The sequence below is a fragment of the Gymnoscopelus microlampas genome, assembly GCF_963454915.1.
Source record: "Gymnoscopelus microlampas genome assembly, chromosome: 12".
In the NCBI taxonomy this organism is placed as follows: domain Eukaryota; kingdom Metazoa; phylum Chordata; class Actinopteri; order Myctophiformes; family Myctophidae; genus Gymnoscopelus; species Gymnoscopelus microlampas.
The window spans coordinates 16,700,666-16,719,077 of NC_139949.1; the positions used below are offsets into that span (position 1 = coordinate 16,700,666).

Sequence of the window (18,412 nt, forward strand, 5' to 3'; positions counted from 1 at the left end):
AAAGGACATTTGAACTCTTGTGCCGTGTTGAAGGAAATGTGCACGAGTCAGGACAACTGATGGCCTGCTATCCACCAGCTGTGTGTAATGAAGCTCGTTAGCAGGAAAACTACAAGGCTGTGGATGTGATGTAACGGTGACTTTTACAGTGGTTGTTATCCAGTGGTGTAAAGTAACTAAGTATGTAGTCAAGTACTGTACTTAAGTACAATTTTGAGGTATTTGTACTTTACTTGAGTATTTCCAATACTTTTACTTCTGCTCCACTACATCTTTGAGGAAAATATTGTACTTTTACTCAGACAAGTATTAGTACAATTACTACAATGATTTGAAAACTTTAGTTAACTGTTACTTGATTTAGCTTTTTATTACTAAACAGCATTAAGGTCTATATTTCGGCTATTTGAAAATGATGGCCTATTTCGGCTATTTGAAAATAGCAGATCTACAAGCTCACAACGCGTCGCATTCAAAAGATTTCTATACATTATGAAAACTTGAAATGGAATATTTCTGCATAACGAGTACTTTTACTTTTGGTACTTTAAGTACATTTTGATGCCAACACGTTTGTACTGTTACTCAAGTACATTTTGAATATTGAACTTTTACGTGTAACAGAGTATTTCTACATTGCAGTATTGATACTTTTGCTTAAAGTTGTTCTGTGCAAATTTCCAAAAAACGACTTTTAGCAGCCTCTGCTGGTCATTACCGTCACTGCAGGCCGTTCGTTTATCCTCTGTTACCCAGAATTCCATTCGTTTTCACCGGAAGACGGAAGTGTTTCAAAAAGCGTTCTTTTAATTGTTTTATACGATCTGTGGATCGTTTCACTTAGCCAGTGGAGCTTTAGTTACCGTGAGCTGTGTTTTCTTTTTCTGTTTTTTTTCGTTCTTCAAATCATACAATCTCTTAAAATCAGCGTGAGTTTCCTTTTGTTATTAGCGCGGTAGTTCCTGGCCAAACAGGAAACCGGCGCGGTAGTTCCTGGCCAAACAGGAACCCCGTGGATTTACGCTTCCATTTCCGGCCAGATTACGTCATTTTCGAGGGAACGTCATGCTCGACGGCGTTCAATAGAAAATATATAAATAAAAGGCTTTCGGGGGTGAAATTCTTGGAGTGGGTGTTGTGAAACATTTGCCACTCACAAAAGATATACAATTTAACTTTAGTTTTACTGAAAACGTTACCTAGTATTACTTTAAGTAAAACATTTTAGTACTTTTTACTCCACTGGTTGTTATCCAATCCTTGCTGTTCCACGTTGCGATGCCATTTCGTAACAGAGGGGAGAGCTGGTGCAATCACCCCTCGGCCGATGGAGAGTGCCTGTCAGCTCTGTTTTCTGTTTTTCACTCACAGCCACGTGCGTCCAACCACTTGCACTCACCTGGACACGCGCACGCAACTGTGTACAGCATGCACATAGTGCCCCTATAGATTTAATTGTTGGAAATACTTTTAGGGACAATAGGCTCTATGCACAGCAGCCATATTGGAAAGAAATTGGGCCTCTTCTTAATTCCTTCACAGGTGTTACCAATGATACTAATGAAGGCTCTGTTCCGTTCTTGTCACACTCCATTTTGGTTCCATTTTGGCCCCTTGTGGTGGGTGTGTAACTCTGAGAGTGTACAAATGGAACCAAATGGACCCGTAAGGGTCCATTTGGTTCCATTTGTACACTCTCAGAGTTATGGGGGTCCTTGAAAATAAGACGACCACCATGCCACACTAAATGGGACAGAGCCTTAATTAGTATCATTGGTAACACCTGTGGAAGGAAGTAAGGAAGGGGCCCAATTCATTCCCAATATGGCTGCTGTGCATAGAGCCTATTGGGGATGACTTAGACAGTCATCCCATTATGCTCTTACCCTAACCCTAAATCTGAACTATCTAACCCATGCCTAACTGCAGTGCAATCACGCGGGGGGAGACCAATGCTCTGCACCATCAGACATGTGTCCCCAATCAACTGATTTTATGAAAGGGCTATGGAGTAAAGGAATGGGAAATTCTCAACCGTAATCAGTGCCAGTTCTAAAAGTGTCCGGTCACTGTTGAGGTCTATACCTGTACTCTCAGACAAATATTCATTCATACTGTTACCATCAACATAACAATAATATAATACACATGCACACACACACATATCCTATCATCCTATAATTCAACGAAGCTCTGTGTGTGTGGTGAGCCCCAAAACTCTTCTGCCCGGTTCTCCTCAGTGGCTGGAGCAATTTAGCTGAATTTGCACACAGCTATTGACCATTACCGTGTGCACGGAACACCAAAGCCTGTTTTTCGCTTTCCAAATGTCAGCTGTTTATTATCATTTTTGTGTTCGCTGGCTCTCGGGTTGCCAAATCATGTGCGTGAAACAAGCGCCGGCGTTGCCACATATACGCGAAACAAGCGGACCATCCACGAAACAAGCAGACCATCCGCGAAACAAGCAGACCGTGACGCACTTTGGGTGCTCATATCCCCCGACGGGTATGGTATGGTCTAGTACACAATAAACAAAGGTTCACACATTCATTCATAATGTAGTTGCGAAAGCAAGTGTGAATTTGGGACACAAAGAGCAGTCAGTTGGCTGCTCACGGCGCTGGCTTAACGCAACAATCCATTCAAAGTAAAGTCAAGAACTTTCTGCCTCAGGGAACTTTTTATGTTTGTCACGACTCGCACATCCGCTTCTTCCTTGTGCTGAGGCTGAACATTCAGCTTGGTCTCTGTCTGGTGGCTTCGCATAAGGCTTGCACCTTGAGAACTGGAGGCTTCTGGGATGTCAACTGGATGGAGTTGGGTGAAAAGAACAGCTTTTGGAAAGTGGAGCCCTTGTTTGATTTGAAATGGTTTTGTAGTGCACTGGGCTCTCTGGGTGCTGACAACCTCCAGTTTGAAGGCTCCATACTGTAGCAACAAAAACAAAGATTGTGAGTTTTGAGTCACTCACAGCAAGTTCGATGATGGTCAGTAGAGGCTGCAGGATTCCAAACAATGGTTGTTCAACTTGGGTGCATCGTGAGGGACACTGTTTCAGGCGTCAGTTTCTTTCAGGGTTAAAGGACGACTTCGGCCATTTTCAACCCATCTTCATATAATAGGCTCTATGCACAGCAGCCATTTTGGAGAGAAATTGGGCCTCTTCTTACTTCCTTCACAGGTGTTACCAATGATACTAATGAAGGCTCTGTTTCATTCTGGTCGTACAGAGTCAGGGTGCTGATATTGTGCATTTTAAAAGGTGTGTAACTCTGAGAGTGTACAAATGGAACCAAATGGGTCCATTTGGTTCCATTTGTACACTCTCAGATGGGGGTCCTTGAAATCAAAAGTTTGAGAACCACCGTAAAAGCCTTCATTAGTATCATTGGCAAAACCTGTGAAGGAAGTAAGAAGAGGCCCAATTTCTCTCCAAAATGGCTGCTGTGCATAGAGCCTATTGGTCCTCACTAATGCACATGATAAAACGGTGCCATTTTGTGTGTGTGTGTGTGTGTGTGTGTGTGTGTGTGTGTGTGTGTGTGTGTGTATGAGAGAGACACATTAACCACATGAACCCTAGTATCCCTATTCTGGAAATGTCACAATAGGCAAACATTCAATGGAAGTATGCCTTATTCCATCTGACATACAGTAAGCTACCCAACGTGATTTTGGGTTAACGAAAGGAACAGTGCATTCTCTTCTAACTTGTATTATTCAACTTGTATTATTCATCAGTTTTTAATCATGATTCTGCCCACGCTGAACTTTTTGGAGTTCCAGCAGTGCTTGATTTGCACAAAATCTGTCTAGAAAATAATTGACGGCTTCCATTTACGGGGGTAGATCCTTCAGCTTGTCCTTGGCCTGAGGGGACCTGTGTTAAACTCCTGTGTGGTGGCCCAGTGGGATGCTGGGAAAATACCTTGATATTAGGACAGTGTGGTGGTCCTGAAACCACTGGTGTAACTGAGTACATTTACTTAAGTACTGTACTTAAGTACAATTTTGAGGTATTTGTACTTTACTTGAGTATTTCTAATTTCCAATCGTTTTACTTCTACTCCACTACATCTCAGAGGCAAATATTGCACTTTTACTCCACTACAATTATTTGAAAACTTTAGTTACTAGTTACTTTTCAGATATAAATTATGATATTATGAAACATACATTAACCACTTTTGCCCTATTTCATACCTAGGCTATTTTCAAACATTTTAGTACTTTTACTTTTGGTATTTTAAGTACATTTTGATGCCAATACTTTTGTACTTTTACTCAAATACATTTTTAATTCTGGACTTTTACTTGTAACGGAGTATTTCTATATTACAGTATTGATACTTTTACTTAAGTACAACACCCTCGCTTCCCTTTTGCAATTAAACTAGTACTTTTACACAGGCTGGGAACAATCTTGAGTGCGTAAAAACTGGCAAGCCAAGTGACCAGTTTTCCCTTGTAGAATAATAGTATTATACCTCTTTATATTATCAGAGATAGCATGTGAGTGGTGAGTGACTTAGAAGTAGTGCTATTGGTTTGACAAGAGGTTTCCCACAGATAAAAACGGGACATTCCTCTAAGCTCTTGTGAGGCTAATTGCTAATCTGCAGCCAGCCACTGACACTAATGCCAGATTGCCCGGGGCAAGTAAAGAAAAGATTTGGGCAAATGGAGTTTCTCTCTGGTTGCCACCCCCACCCCTTTTTCTCCTTCTCTCTCTAAATATGCACAGGCTGCCCAATACTCCACTGTCAGATGAGATGGGTATAACATCTGGGTATAACAGAGAACAGTACATAAACAATAGGCTCTATGCACAGCAGCCATTTTGGAGAAAAATTGGGCCTCTTCTTACTTCCTTCACAGGTGTTACCAATGATACTAATGAAGGCTCTGTTCCATTCTGGTCAAACAGAGTCAGGGTGCTGATATTGTGCATGTTGGCTCACTAGAAACACTATAGTGGGTCTCAAAGTGTGGTCCAGGGACCCTCATGGTTCCTTGAGAGGGTGTAACTCTGAGAGTGTACAAATGGAACCAAATGGACCCTCCCGGGTCCATTTGGTTCCATTTGTACACTCTCAGAGTTATGGGGTCCTTGAAATTAAAAAGTCTGAGGACCACTGTGCTACACTAACTGGAACAGAGCCTTCATTAGTATCATTGGTAACACCTGTGAAGGAAGCAAGGAAGGGGCCCAATTTCTGTCCAATATGGCTGCTGTGCATAGAGCCTATTGCTTGCCAGTGGCCAATTTGGATATGATCATTGCATAATACTATAGACCCCTTAACAGACGACGTCACACTGATAAGAACCAGTATGCGTGCAATCAGTATGCTCTTAATGAAACCCATTCTATCAGGTCTCGCTAGGACGCGCCTCACCAGCCAACACACACGAGGGGGTTGGGGTGTGCTGAAACCAGCGCACCCCAAAACAACAGGTTGAGAATTGATTGTGTGAAACAATCACCTGTGCATCCAGTCTCAATGTTGGTAAACAAATAATTGGTCTATAGAGACGATTGACAGCCGGAATGTAGACGGAACCCGGGAGCAGTATGGGTTGGCGCCTCTGCGTCTTGAGGAAGAAGCCCAACAAACCCACGGTGAGGCCTTTAAGGAGGGCCTTTCAGGTCAAGCCGCTAATGGAGCCTGCAGTACCACCATGGCCCAAGAGACCATCGCGCCGGACAGTGTTGCAATGCTGAATTGGAGCGTGAATTTAAAGTTGGTTTAAATATATGCATGTGCCTGCGCGTGCTCCAGGTCAAATAGGTTCCTGCACGGCGCGCAAGGCCATCCCATGAGCAATGCAACCTTGACGCCGGAGTGAAATGTTTGGAGCGGGGGGAGTCTGGTGCAACGCTCAGGTCCCGGACTGAGTGGCCCTATCTTGGCCTAAGAGGACTGACCGCGGGTAGCTACTGGGACGTATAAGTCGGGGGGCTTGATTAACCCCGGCTGGATCACCTGGGGCGAGGGTGTATGTTGCGAGACCCGAAACACACGTCGACCCCAGGCTACAACACTTGATGCTACGTCCCAGGTGCATCCACGTGATGTTTTTTATTCATAGACGTCTAAAAAACAAGAAACATCAATGGGGGGCTCAACAGTAGCTGGGAAACGTTAGCTACAGTGGGCTATACAAATAGCAAGTATTACCCATTAGTATTGTTTAAAATTGACAATTTCAATTTTTCAGGCAAGTAAACATGACCTTTTGGTGGGTAGACTAGAACATGACCCGTATAGAGCAGTGGTTTTCAACCAGTGGTCCGGGGACCACCAGTGGTCCTTGAGGGGGTTCCAGGGGGTCCCCAGACAAATTAATAGTTAGTAACCAAATTTAACCTTGTGTGTCTGTAACTCTGAGAGTGCACAAATGGAACCAAATGGACCCTAACGGGTCCATTTGGTTCCATTTGTACACTCTCAGAGTTACATGAACACTGATTATGATACTGCTGTGTAGATTGGGACCCCCAAGGAATCAAAAATGGTTGAGTCCCTGGCATATCTTTTCAAATGGGGGGTCCCTGGGCTAGACCTCATCTAGACTGAGTGGCAAAACATTGAGCAGCATGGAGCGTTGGAGTTTGGCAACGCTCGTCGAAAATCACTCAACGGTCCTGCGTACCACCTGTTTCTAAATGTCACATGATGCAGGAGGCAGCAGGACGTTGCGTTGTTGAAAACGAGCGCTTCCACACGCTTATTAGAAAAATAATCACCTGCACGGAATTTATTGACAGTGGATGTTTTTTTATTTTTATTTTTTTATAATTTTTATCCCACGATTTTGTAACCCATATTTTTTCACCCAGTGCCAATTGCCTATGTAATCCTGGGCGCTACTCTCCCTCTGCCAGCCTAGGGAGAGCCCAAGCTGAAGCTCATTCCTCCTTCAATGACAGTGGATTTTTATGAAACAAAAACTTTGCAAATAGAAAGAGGATAATTCAAGCTTACAGCTGCCATGTTGGTGAGTTTAACGTTGCATAACACAATCAGATAGGACTTTTCTGTTTGAATGTATGGGCTGTCAAGGGCAGGAAGTTGTTTTTTGTGCCACTCATTAGGCGTTCCCGCATAACTTCCGGCCCGGGTGCGATGATGTCACGCCCCATAGCCTCTATACTTGCCCGATGGGTATGTGCTTTTGAGACCATATACAGATGTGCCACTTCAAAACTTCACACGTTACTGTTCTTTCCCTGAAAGTGCCCTGAAAATGCATTTTTTCCTCCCTGTTCTGCCCTTAAAAATGCACTGTTTTGCCCCTGAAAAGATGTTGTCACTACACACCCCCGTTTTTCCCTTCAACAGACATCCATATACATGAGAACAAAATAATGTGTGTTGAAGAAGGTGTCAGACTCATTATGAGGCGAAAGGTGATTTGAAGAGGTCCTTGACCAGTTGCTCAAATTAATTCGCATCATATGGTTGTCAACTGCTGGCCTCTTTCAAAAGTTCTTCTGAGAAAAGTTCTTCTGAGCAAATTGACCCTCAGATCTCCTCTTAGGGGAAAGGCAGACAGTCCTCTGGACACCTCTAGCACTTTTTGGCAGAAATACCTCCTTTCCTCGCCCTGGGGAGTCTGTGTACTCCCTTCCCCAATTATTTGGGTGCCCTGTGAGGACGACAGGCACGGGATAGAGTGCGAAACTGGTCTGTGCAGCCGTCCCCTCATCCTGATCCATTCTACACGAACATACACGCGTGCTCAGTGGTGTAAAGTAACTAATTACTTTTACTCAAGTACTGTACTTAAGTACAATGTTGATTTTTTTTTTTTACTTTACTGGAGTATTTCCAATTTCCAATACTTTTACTTCTACTCCACTACATCTCAGAGGCAAATATTGTACTTTTACTCCACTACAATTATTTGAAAACTTGAGTTACTAGTTACTGTGTAGATTTTGATGATTATTACAAAACATCAACCACTTCAGCCCTATATACATTTCGGCCATTTGAAAATAGCAGATCTACAAGCTCACAATGCGTCGCATCGCGACGCATTGTGAGCTTGTAGATCTGCTATTTTCAAAAGATTTTTTATATATTTTATACATTTGAAAAGTTGTGAAATGGAACATTCTGCATAATGAGTACCTTCTACTTTTGGTACTTGGAAGTACATTTTGATACCAACACTTTTGTACTTTCAATCAAGTACATTTGGAATTCCGGACTTTTACTTGTAACAGAGTACTTCTACATTGCAGTATTGATACTTTTACATAAGTAAAAAAAAAAAGTCAGTACTTTTTTCAACCACCGCACACGCTGCCTCCCCGATGCTTCGCCACCTTGATATCCACCTTGCATTCTGCGGTCAGACATCGAGGCAAGCCGGTTCTGTTTTTTTTTGCCATGCGGGGCACGTCAAAATGTGCTCCTGAGCATGAGAGACACTTGTTGCCGTCTATTCCTCACTGTCTACTTCCCTGACTGTCATTGAAACATGAAACAGGCCAGGGCTTCCTTATGATGTATAAAATATCAAAGACACTTCTCCATCTCCCCACTCTTCATCTTGCTGTCTGTCTAACACACACACACACACGCACGCACGCACGCACACCCGCGCACACATGCACATGCACACGCGCGCGCGCACACGCACACACACACACACACACACACACACACACACACACACACACACACACACACACACACACACACACACACACACACACACACACACACACACACACACACACCAGACGCAGGAATTGTCTTTGTTCCTCCATATGAAAACCTGTTGTTTTAGAGAGCTGTCTCTCGGGCATGGGCCTCCTGTGTGTGTGTGTGTGTGTGTGTGTGTGTGTGTGTGTGTGTGTGTGTGTGTGTGTGTGTGTGTGTGTGTGTGTGTGTGTGTGTGTGTGTGTGTGTGTGTGTGTGTGTGTGTGTGTGTGTGTGCATACATGCGTGTGTATTCGTGACACAGGAAATGTTTGGGGACACATTTTCGAGACAAGTCTCTGATCAAGACAACCAGTGTAATTTACTCCCGGAATCTCACTGTTAATTTTCAATGAACCACTACCCACAGTCCAATATACCTACTTTATATATTTTCGCTATTCGTACATATACATACTTTGTACGACGATTAGTGAAAATAGCTGATGTACAAGCTAACAGTGTGTTGCTTTTCGATGCGCTGTGAGCTTGTAGATTGGCTATTTTCGAACATTTAATTCACCTATAATGACATATAATTGAGCTGTCTTTGCGTCTGACTCGATGCGACGCGAGTGCACAGAAAACGCCCAAAATAGGAATGCTTGGTTGAAAGTTGGTGGTAGAACTGGTACATCAGAGTCACTTTATTCCAAGTGCTATTTCATTAAAAAAAAACTCAGTAAATGAGTTTTTGGTGAAATGTCGTGCAGAGAATGCAGGGAAATGTGTGTGAAAGCAGGTAGAAACACCAGGTGCAAGGGACAACAAACTATATCCATCCTGTCAGAAGGAGGAGGAAGTGCTGATATGGGGGTTTTCTCTGACCAGATTGTTCTGCTGCCATCTTGTGATTCTCTGTCAGCATTCTATACCCAGGGATGTTTGACGAAATGTCATCCATAATCAGGAGTACATTTTTCATACCCCCTGTTTGCAAAGGGCTAAATACTGCCAGAATACTCTCCTCTCCCCTGTCCCTCTCCTTTCCAATTCTCTCTTTTTACTCTACTCTCCTCCATGTCCCTCTCAGCATTCCTGACATCTCTTAAAAAGCAAGCTCTCAGAGCACAGCAGACTGCGGGCTTTGCTTTCCTTTTGTACACACTGTAGCAGAGGACCACCACACTGCTGTGTGACGCAGGATTTCCATTTCATGTTGTTTTTTCTCTCTTCTCCTAGAAACATGCGTGTTATGTAACGCCCGTGGCACAAATAGCACAGTTAAAGCGGGCGGCTCCGCTCCTACGCAGCACACACACACACACACACACACACACACACACACACACACACACACACACACACACACACACACACACACACACACACACACACACACACACACACACACACACACACGTGTAACTGAGCTGTCTTTGCGTCTGACTCGATGCGACGCGAGTGCACAGGGAACGTCAGAGCACGAGGAGGAACCATGCCTGCTATACCGCTGTAGTCGCGAGGCAGACGACATGCAACGATTGGGAAACGCTTGCACTCGTTTTAAAACCTTGATTTATACTTTGTCGTGCGAGGGAGTCGTGCGACCCAAAAGTAGCCGATCTACAAGCTCTGTTTGTGGTGTGCGACTTTGCTTTACTTACGGAGCAGTGGTGGAAAAAGGAATTCACATTTCTTACTTAAGTATGAGTATCAACACATGCAAGCAAATCTGGAATTCAAAATTGACTTGAGTAAAAGTACAAAAGGATCGATATCCAAATGTAGTTAAAGTACCAAAAGTAGAAAGTACTCATTATGCAGAATGTCCCATTTCGCAAGTTCAAAATGTATACAAATCTTTTGAAAATAGCAGATCTACAAGCTCACAATGCGTCGCATCGCATTGTGAGCTTGTAGATTAACACATTTTTAACACATTTTTAACACATTTTGCAGGGGGTCCCCAGCAAAATGTGTTAATATAGCATCAAAAATAATTGTAACCACTTTAACCTTTTACACTTTGGCTATTCAAAAATAGCAGATCTACAAGCTCATAGTGCCGCGCCATGAGCTTGTAGATCTACTATTTTTTTTTAATCGTGAAAATTTGTGCAAAGCTTTGAATATATTATTTTTTAAAGTGAACATTTGTAACTCAAATCTTTGCATCTGGGGGTCCCTGGAACAACATATTTTGAGATGGGGGTGCGCGGCCAAATACATATCATTTTGTTTGGTCCTTGACATGAAAAAGTTTGAGAACCACTGCTCTAAAAAAAAACGCTGAAACATTGCATTTTTTTAAAAACAAAACAAAACACTTTATTCAGGAAGAAAGTTGAAGGAAGAATAAACAACATTATAGTCAAACAATTCAGCACCATGGATAGCAGCCGCAGTCCCGCTTTCACCCCTATTTCCTAAAGTACTTTGTTCCTCCTGTCATTCCCCCAAACAGAAGCTTTTCAGCACCTCGTTAACCCATTAAGACCGGGAAAGCATCTCGCGTCGTGGCTATTCAAAAAAATAGCAGATATACAAGCTCATAGCGCGGCACTGCGCTATGAGCTTGTAGATCTGCTATTTTTGGGGGAAAATCGTGAACGTTTGTGTTTTTAAAGCGAACATTTTTTTACTCCGATTTGTGCCTCTGGGGGTTCCCTGGAACAACATAGTTTGACATGGGGGTGTCCGTGGCCAAATACATATAATTTTGGGTGGTCCTTGACATGGATCAAAGTTGGAGAACGACTGATATAGCAACGTACTGTTAGGATTTAGAAAACATTTTTAGACATTACATTACATTCATTTAGCAGACGCTTTTATCCAAAGCGACTTACAATAAGTGCATTCAACATAGTTAGGGACCGAAACTACTAATCACCAGAGGTCTTAAGTGCATTTCCTGTAAAAACAAGCAACCAAGAATATACCTAGCGCTAAGGTAAAAGTGCAATATATCAGCTACCTACTTTCATAAACGCATGAGATAAAATAGCCAAATCAAATGAGCACGAGCTAATAGATCCAATACAACAATACAACAATAGTTCCTACAACTAGTTAACAACAAGACATGTGTTTGGCCGCGGACCCCTATCTCAAAATGTTTTGTTTTGTTCCAGGGACCCCCATGTCAAAAGGTTTTGTTCCAGGGACCCCCCCAGAAGCAAAGATTTGAGTCACAAATGTCCGCTTTAAAAAAATATATATTCAAAGATTTGCACACATTTTCAAGATTTCTCAAAAATAGCAGATCTACAAGCTCATAGATGAGCTTGTAGATCTGCTATTTTTGAATAGCCCAAAGAAATAAAAAAAAATGACACCAGATGTGTTCCCGGGTCTGACTGGGTTAAGGTCCAGCTCATCAGTCAGCTCTTTGTGGATGCTGATGTGCATGAAAAGCAGTGTCTGGTTCTAGTAGACAAAGAAGAACCCTTTCTCTCCATCCCGGTCTGTCACATACACACACTATGTGTTTGGTTTGTGCTTTTAAATTGATTTCACTCAATATTGATGCGTCTAGTCTGAGAGAAAAGCTGAAGAATACGTCTGTATTTTGTAACTCATTCTTATACTCTCATTTTCTGTCTTTCCCTCCTATTCCTCTCTCTCTCTCTCTCTCTCTCCCTTTACAGGACTACACGTTGACCATGTACTTCCAGCAAGCCTGGCGAGACAAGCGTCTGTCCTACTCGGAGATCCCCCTCAACCTGACCCTGGATAACCGGGTGGCCGACTCCCTGTGGGTGCCCGACACCTACTTCCTCAACGACAAGAAGTCCTTTGTCCACGGAGTCACGGTGAAAAATCGAATGATCCGCCTGCACCCGGACGGCACAGTGCTCTACGGCCTCAGGTGAGCCGTGTATACATTCTGTTATGTATACAGATGTGCCATTTCAAAACTTCAAATGTCCTGCCATCGGCAAGACAGTACATTTTCAGGGGATTCACAGGGCAATAAGAGGGACAAAGAAGGGCATTTAAAATGCTGAATTATTTTGATGATCACTGCTTTTATGATGCTAATTAATTTGAGCAACTGGTCAACCTCTTCAAATCACCTTTCGCCTCATAATGAGTCTGACACCTTCTTCAACACGCATTCTTTTGTTCTCATGTATATGGATGTCTGTTGAAGGGAAAAACGGGGGTGTGTAGTGACAACTTCTTTTCAGGGGCAAAACAGTGCCTTTTTAAGGGCAGAACAGGGAGGAAAAAATGCATTTTCAGGGCACTTTCAGGGAAAGACACATCTGGCACATCTGTACTTACTGGATATAACATAAACACACCTTAGCCCTTTCAATCCGGGAACGCAGAGATCTGTGTCATTTTAGATGGCTTTGGCTATTCAAAAGTAGCAGATCTACAAGCTCATAGCGCGGCACTCTGTGCTCAGTTCCGGGCTCTCTCTAGGTTGTCAGAGGTAGAGTAGCGCCCGGGATTACATAGGCATTTGGCACTGGGTGAAGAAATGGGTTAAAACATTGTGGGATAAAAATTTAGAGGAAAAGAGTAATAAAAGATAGACAAGAAATGAGTCACACTTTGAAACCGAGTGACTCTATCCTTCTTTATCCGGGGCTTAAGATTGTGTTTATTCTTTCTCTTCAAAGACGGTTTCTGTCTCTGCCTTTACTGAGACAACAGTAATGCAACACCGCAGAACACTGTGTGTGTGTGTGTGTGTGTGTGCGCGTGTGCGCGTGTGCGCGTGTGTGTGTGTGTGCGTGTGTGTGTGTGTGTGTGTGTGTGTGTGTGTGTGTGCGCGCGCGCGCGCGTGCACATGTTGTTAACCCATTCAAACCGTGAACGCATCCGTGTAGTGTAACCACTTAAACCATTATTTTATACTTTGACTATTCAAAAATAGCAGATCTACAAGCTCATAGCGCGGCACTCGGTGCCGCGCTATGAGCTTGTAGATCTGCTATTTTTGAATATTAATTTAATAATTTTTGGAAAAATCGTGGACATTTGTGCAAATCTTTGAATATATGTATATTTTTAAAGCAAACATTTTTAACTCAAATCTTTGCTTCTGGGGGGTCCCTGGAACAACATATTTTGAGATGGGGGGTCCGCGGCCAAATACATATCATTTTGGGGGTCGTTGACATGAAAAAGATGGAGAACCACTGACATAGAAACATAGTTTTTTTCAGAAAACTGTTAGGATTTAGAAGACATTTTTAGAATCGGCTTCAGGTCTTAATTGGTTAAATGGCCCCTACTTGATACTACACGGATGCAAATCATCAAGTTAAACGATGGAACGGCAACTTTTCTTCAGGACAAAACCTTTGTAGAACCTAAATGAAACCAAAATGGTGACTTTATCCAAAGCAGCACGCTGTTGGATGTAAAGACTGCAGCGGTGCTTTGTGAGGTGACCGCTGTCGTCCATCCATCTTAGTCACTCGGTTCATCCAGGAAACTACTTTTGGAGCAGATGGTGCGTTTTGTTCTCAAACTGTAATAGATGACTTCTTCAGACAACGACAGCTGTCATCTACCAGCACCTCATCCATGAAGGGTGGGGATGTTTTTTTTATGTATTTCTTCTTTTCTTCGTTTTTTTAAACCATTAAGACCGGGAACGTATCTGTGTCATTTTTAGATTTCTTTGGCTATTCAAAAAAATTGCAGATCGACAAACTCACAGCGCGGCACCGAGTGCCGCGCTGTGAGTTTGTAGATCTGCAATTTTTTAGAAAAATCGTGAACATCTGTGCAAATCTTTAGTTTGAATAAATATATTTTTTTAAAGCTAGGGATTCTACAAAATGTCTTCTAAATCCTAACAGTTTTTTGTATATATCAGTGGTTCTCAAACTTTTTGTAAAGGACCCCCAAAATGAATGTCTGTCGACCACCCCCACATCAAAATATGTCGTTCCAGGGACCCCCAGAACGAAAGATTATGAGTTAAAAACTCATAATTTCGTGGCGCAGCACTCGACGCGGCACTCGGTGCCGCGCCATGAGCTTGTAGATCTGCTATTTTTTGCCAAAGACCTCTAAAAATTACACAGACACGTTCCCGGTCGTAATGGGTTAACAAAACAATTGCGTTGTAACCTTCTTCTGACAGATACTGTACATGTATATCAGGTGCTGAAAACTCAACCTGTTCGCATGTCTGTACATAACACTTTGCCCCTTGGTTGCGTAGCTTTGCCAACCACATGATGATCGCCATGGCAACCTTTTGCGTACTATGTTGACAACTTGACACTGAAGGAGTGACGCATGAGACACACCATGAATTTAAAACAAATATTTGATAATGAGACACACCATGAATTTAAAACAAATATTTGATATTTAATATCATATGGTGTATGTCCCTCAAACCATTTTCAAAAGGTTTGAGCCTAAATCAACACTCAGATATACTCATCCCAAGTCAATTCTCTCAGGCTTATAAAGCACTTTCAGCTGCAATACCAAAACGTCCTGTTGGGCAGAGGGGTGCTACTGAGCAATTCTGTCTGTCAAAATACATGGGCAGAAAGTTTCGTGATGTAAGCAAACATGCCATTCTGAGAATGGCCTGTTTAGACACGCCCATTCTGAAAATCTCTGAAATGAGAATGAATGACTGAATGTTAAAAAAATATATTTTTTGGGGTACAAGAGACACTGCTGGGGAGCCCAAAAAATGAATTGATGGTTTGTCTCCTTTAACTCTTTCACTGCCAGAGTATATACAACAACAAAAAAAGCCCAGACTGCCATCGATTTTTAGATTTTCTTACCTTTTCAAGTAGTCACAGAATATTTATCTCCAGTATGATCGATCCCCAGATGGTTGCTAATCACGCAGGGTTTCACTGTGCTTCCGCAAAATAAAAAACAATGTCATGGCGACCTCCCGTTCACTTGTTACACGCCGTTGAAAATAGCATGTCTCGCCAGAAATACACAGTAAAACACAGGAGCCGCGATAAAGGATTTTTAAGTAATAAGTTAACTAGGAAGCGAATGGAGTTTAATTTAATTACATTCTATTGTGGAATAGACATGAGTGTCATTTTCTTCAGCTTCCTTTATAGCTGTTTTATTGCCCTCTTGTGGGCATAGCAAATTCTCAGGGTATTAAGGGTATGTGGCCTCTACTCACAAGACAATTTGGTTTACTGGGTACCGGGACCATAAACTTGTTCCCAGGCTGTCTCACAAAGGAGAGATGTCTAGCAATTGATACAACCTCATTCTTCAAACGAGGAGTTTGAAATTCCATTTGATTATTAACAGGTCAAAAAAGTGCATAATGGCTGGACTATGAATGAAACACTGGAGAGCTTTTAATTTGAAGCGACAGATACAGGAATCTGTGATATTCGTGGCAAATTGGTAATCTCAAACAGTTTGATTATTTGATCATTTTTCTAATGCTTTTAGTCTTTTTTTTTTTTTTTTTTTTTGGATAAGTTTACATCAGTCTACAAATTTGACAATTCAAAAAGGAATAGCACACTGATTTAATTCCATTAAGGGGCCAATCTCACCACTGAGGTTTACCCCTGACAAGTCAATTTGACGACGGGCCGGCGCGCTTCCCACAGAACGTCCCCATTGACATTTCATCGGTTCATTTTGCTAATGGGCCTCTGATGCCCAAACTCTATAAAAAATATATTGAAAACCATAACATAATATCAATAATGGTGGACTGTTGGCACTGCTGCTATGGGGGGGTCAAATTAAACGCATAACACACACACACACACCCACCCACAAGGACATAGACACAGACACAGAAACAGACACGCACACACACACTCGCACGCACTCACGCACGCACGCATGCACACGCACAGGCACACAAAGAAAGAGGAGGAGAACATAATAGAAAGAAGAAAGAGTTCCTGGGATATTGGAGTCAAGAAAGGCAGCAAAGGGATAGAGATGTCTGATAAGGAATGAGTTTGAAAGTTGAGACATTGTCTAAATCGTGTGTTTCCTGATTGCTCAGGGCTCTCCCTCACTGTTGCGTAACGTCCCTTTTATCTGCCCTCATTAGCGAGGGAGAGTAATTAGCCGATTGTTTCAGGGAAAGCTTAATTGTTTAATACAATATATCAACCCCAGCATCATCATCACTGCCCACGTACCCCAAATGAGAGTTATTGAGGGTCCGAGATTATGTGGGCTGCTTGTACGGGGGGCAATTAAAAAAAAACACACAGACAGTAGCTGAAGTCCTTGTTTGTCATGTCTGTCTGTCTATCAGTCCCTCCTGGTACACACAACACTGGCCACTTTCTTAACACGCTGAGGAAGTCTTGACGCTGAAACACTATTAATAGGCTCTATGCACAGCAGCCATATTGGAAATAAAGTGGGCCTCTTCCTTACTTCCTTCACAGGTTTTACCAATGATACTAATGAAGGCCCAGTTTGTGTAGCACAGTGGTTCTCAAACCTTTTAATGTCAAGGACCCCCATAACTCTGAGAGTGTATAAATGGAACAAATGGACCCGTCAGGGTCCATTTGGTTCCATTTGTTCCATTTATACACTCTCAGAGTTACACACCTTTTAATCCCCCTCAAGGGTCCCTGGACCACACTTTGAGACCCACTGGTGTAACAAAGTGTTTCCAGTGAGCCAACATGCACAATATCATCACCCTGACTCTGTTTGAACCAGAATGGAACAGAGCCTTCATTAGTATCATTGGTAACACCTGTGAAGGAAGCGAGAAGAGGCCAAATTTCTCTCCAAAACGTCTGCTGTGCATAGAGCCTATTAAAAAGTACCAGAAGCTTTCCTTATTTTAACTGGCTCTCTTGACTCAGGGGGGCGAAATGGTCCGGTTTGAGGGGGCACCCCCCCCCCCCCCCAACAACAGGCAACAGATAAGTAGATTGTAGAATGAGGATGGGAGGATGCAGGGAAAAAATGGATGTAGAATTGAAGATGGGAAGAGGAGAGATAGTGAAGGAGAGGAGCAGAAAGGAAGGACGGGAATACAAGCGTATAGCAAGAGAAAAAAAACAGATGGCCGAGGGGAAGGCCCTTTGCTCTCTCGTAATCTCACACTCTGCCCGACTAATTTCCTAATCTTTCACTGTCGACAGTGACTGGCTAAATGTTAGCTTTCATGGGAACAGTGGTGGAGCCAAGAGTCGTCAACAGCTTGTTGTAGAAAAGACACCGTGTTGCTATATTTCGAACAAGGGCATTTCTAACAATCACTTTATAGCCAGTTGAGGACTTATGTGCCAAACAAAGGCATGGTAATTGGCCTCGGGGGCCCTTAATCATGTATATCCTTGAAAAGGGGGGAAAGGAGCTCACACTATAATCTAGCAAAGTGTCCAATTATGCTTGAGTGTTCACAATGATGTAATGTCTCTCTCTCTCTCACATTTTTGTTGTTTTTTTGGTTATATTATTATTTGTGCTAGAGCTGGGTTTGCTGTGGTCTCTGAAAGATGCATTTTTCTTTGCAAAATACATTGGGAATTAGTTCTAGTATATGCCATTACTCCAGTGAATGGCTTATTGTCCAGTGATGACAACACACGTAGCATGTAGTTAGCAGAGCAGAGGAGGCAGTCAAGCAAAATGCTCAGAGGAGTTTCAAAGGTTTTAGGTTTATTATGTATTTATCTATTTATCTATGTATGTATCTATGTATATATGTATCTATTTATTTAATTATGTATTTATATATTTCCATGAAAGCATACAAATGAATCTGGTAAGATCACAGGAAC

General features: G+C 42.5%; 1 protein-coding gene across 2 annotated transcripts in view; it reads left to right on the forward strand.

Annotated features, from left to right (window-relative positions):
• gabrb2b (gamma-aminobutyric acid type A receptor subunit beta2b) overlaps window positions 1–18,412 on the forward strand; it is a gene marked incomplete at both ends in the record, with an annotated part of 139,674 nt that overhangs the window by 44,770 nt on the left and 76,492 nt on the right. For both annotated transcript variants that reach the window (XM_084073194.1, XM_084073195.1), the window contains one exon: window positions 12,314–12,534. In XM_084073194.1, coding sequence (XP_083929320.1) covers window positions 12,314–12,534 — 221 coding nt within the window. The remainder of the gene's footprint in view (window positions 1–12,313; window positions 12,535–18,412) is intronic.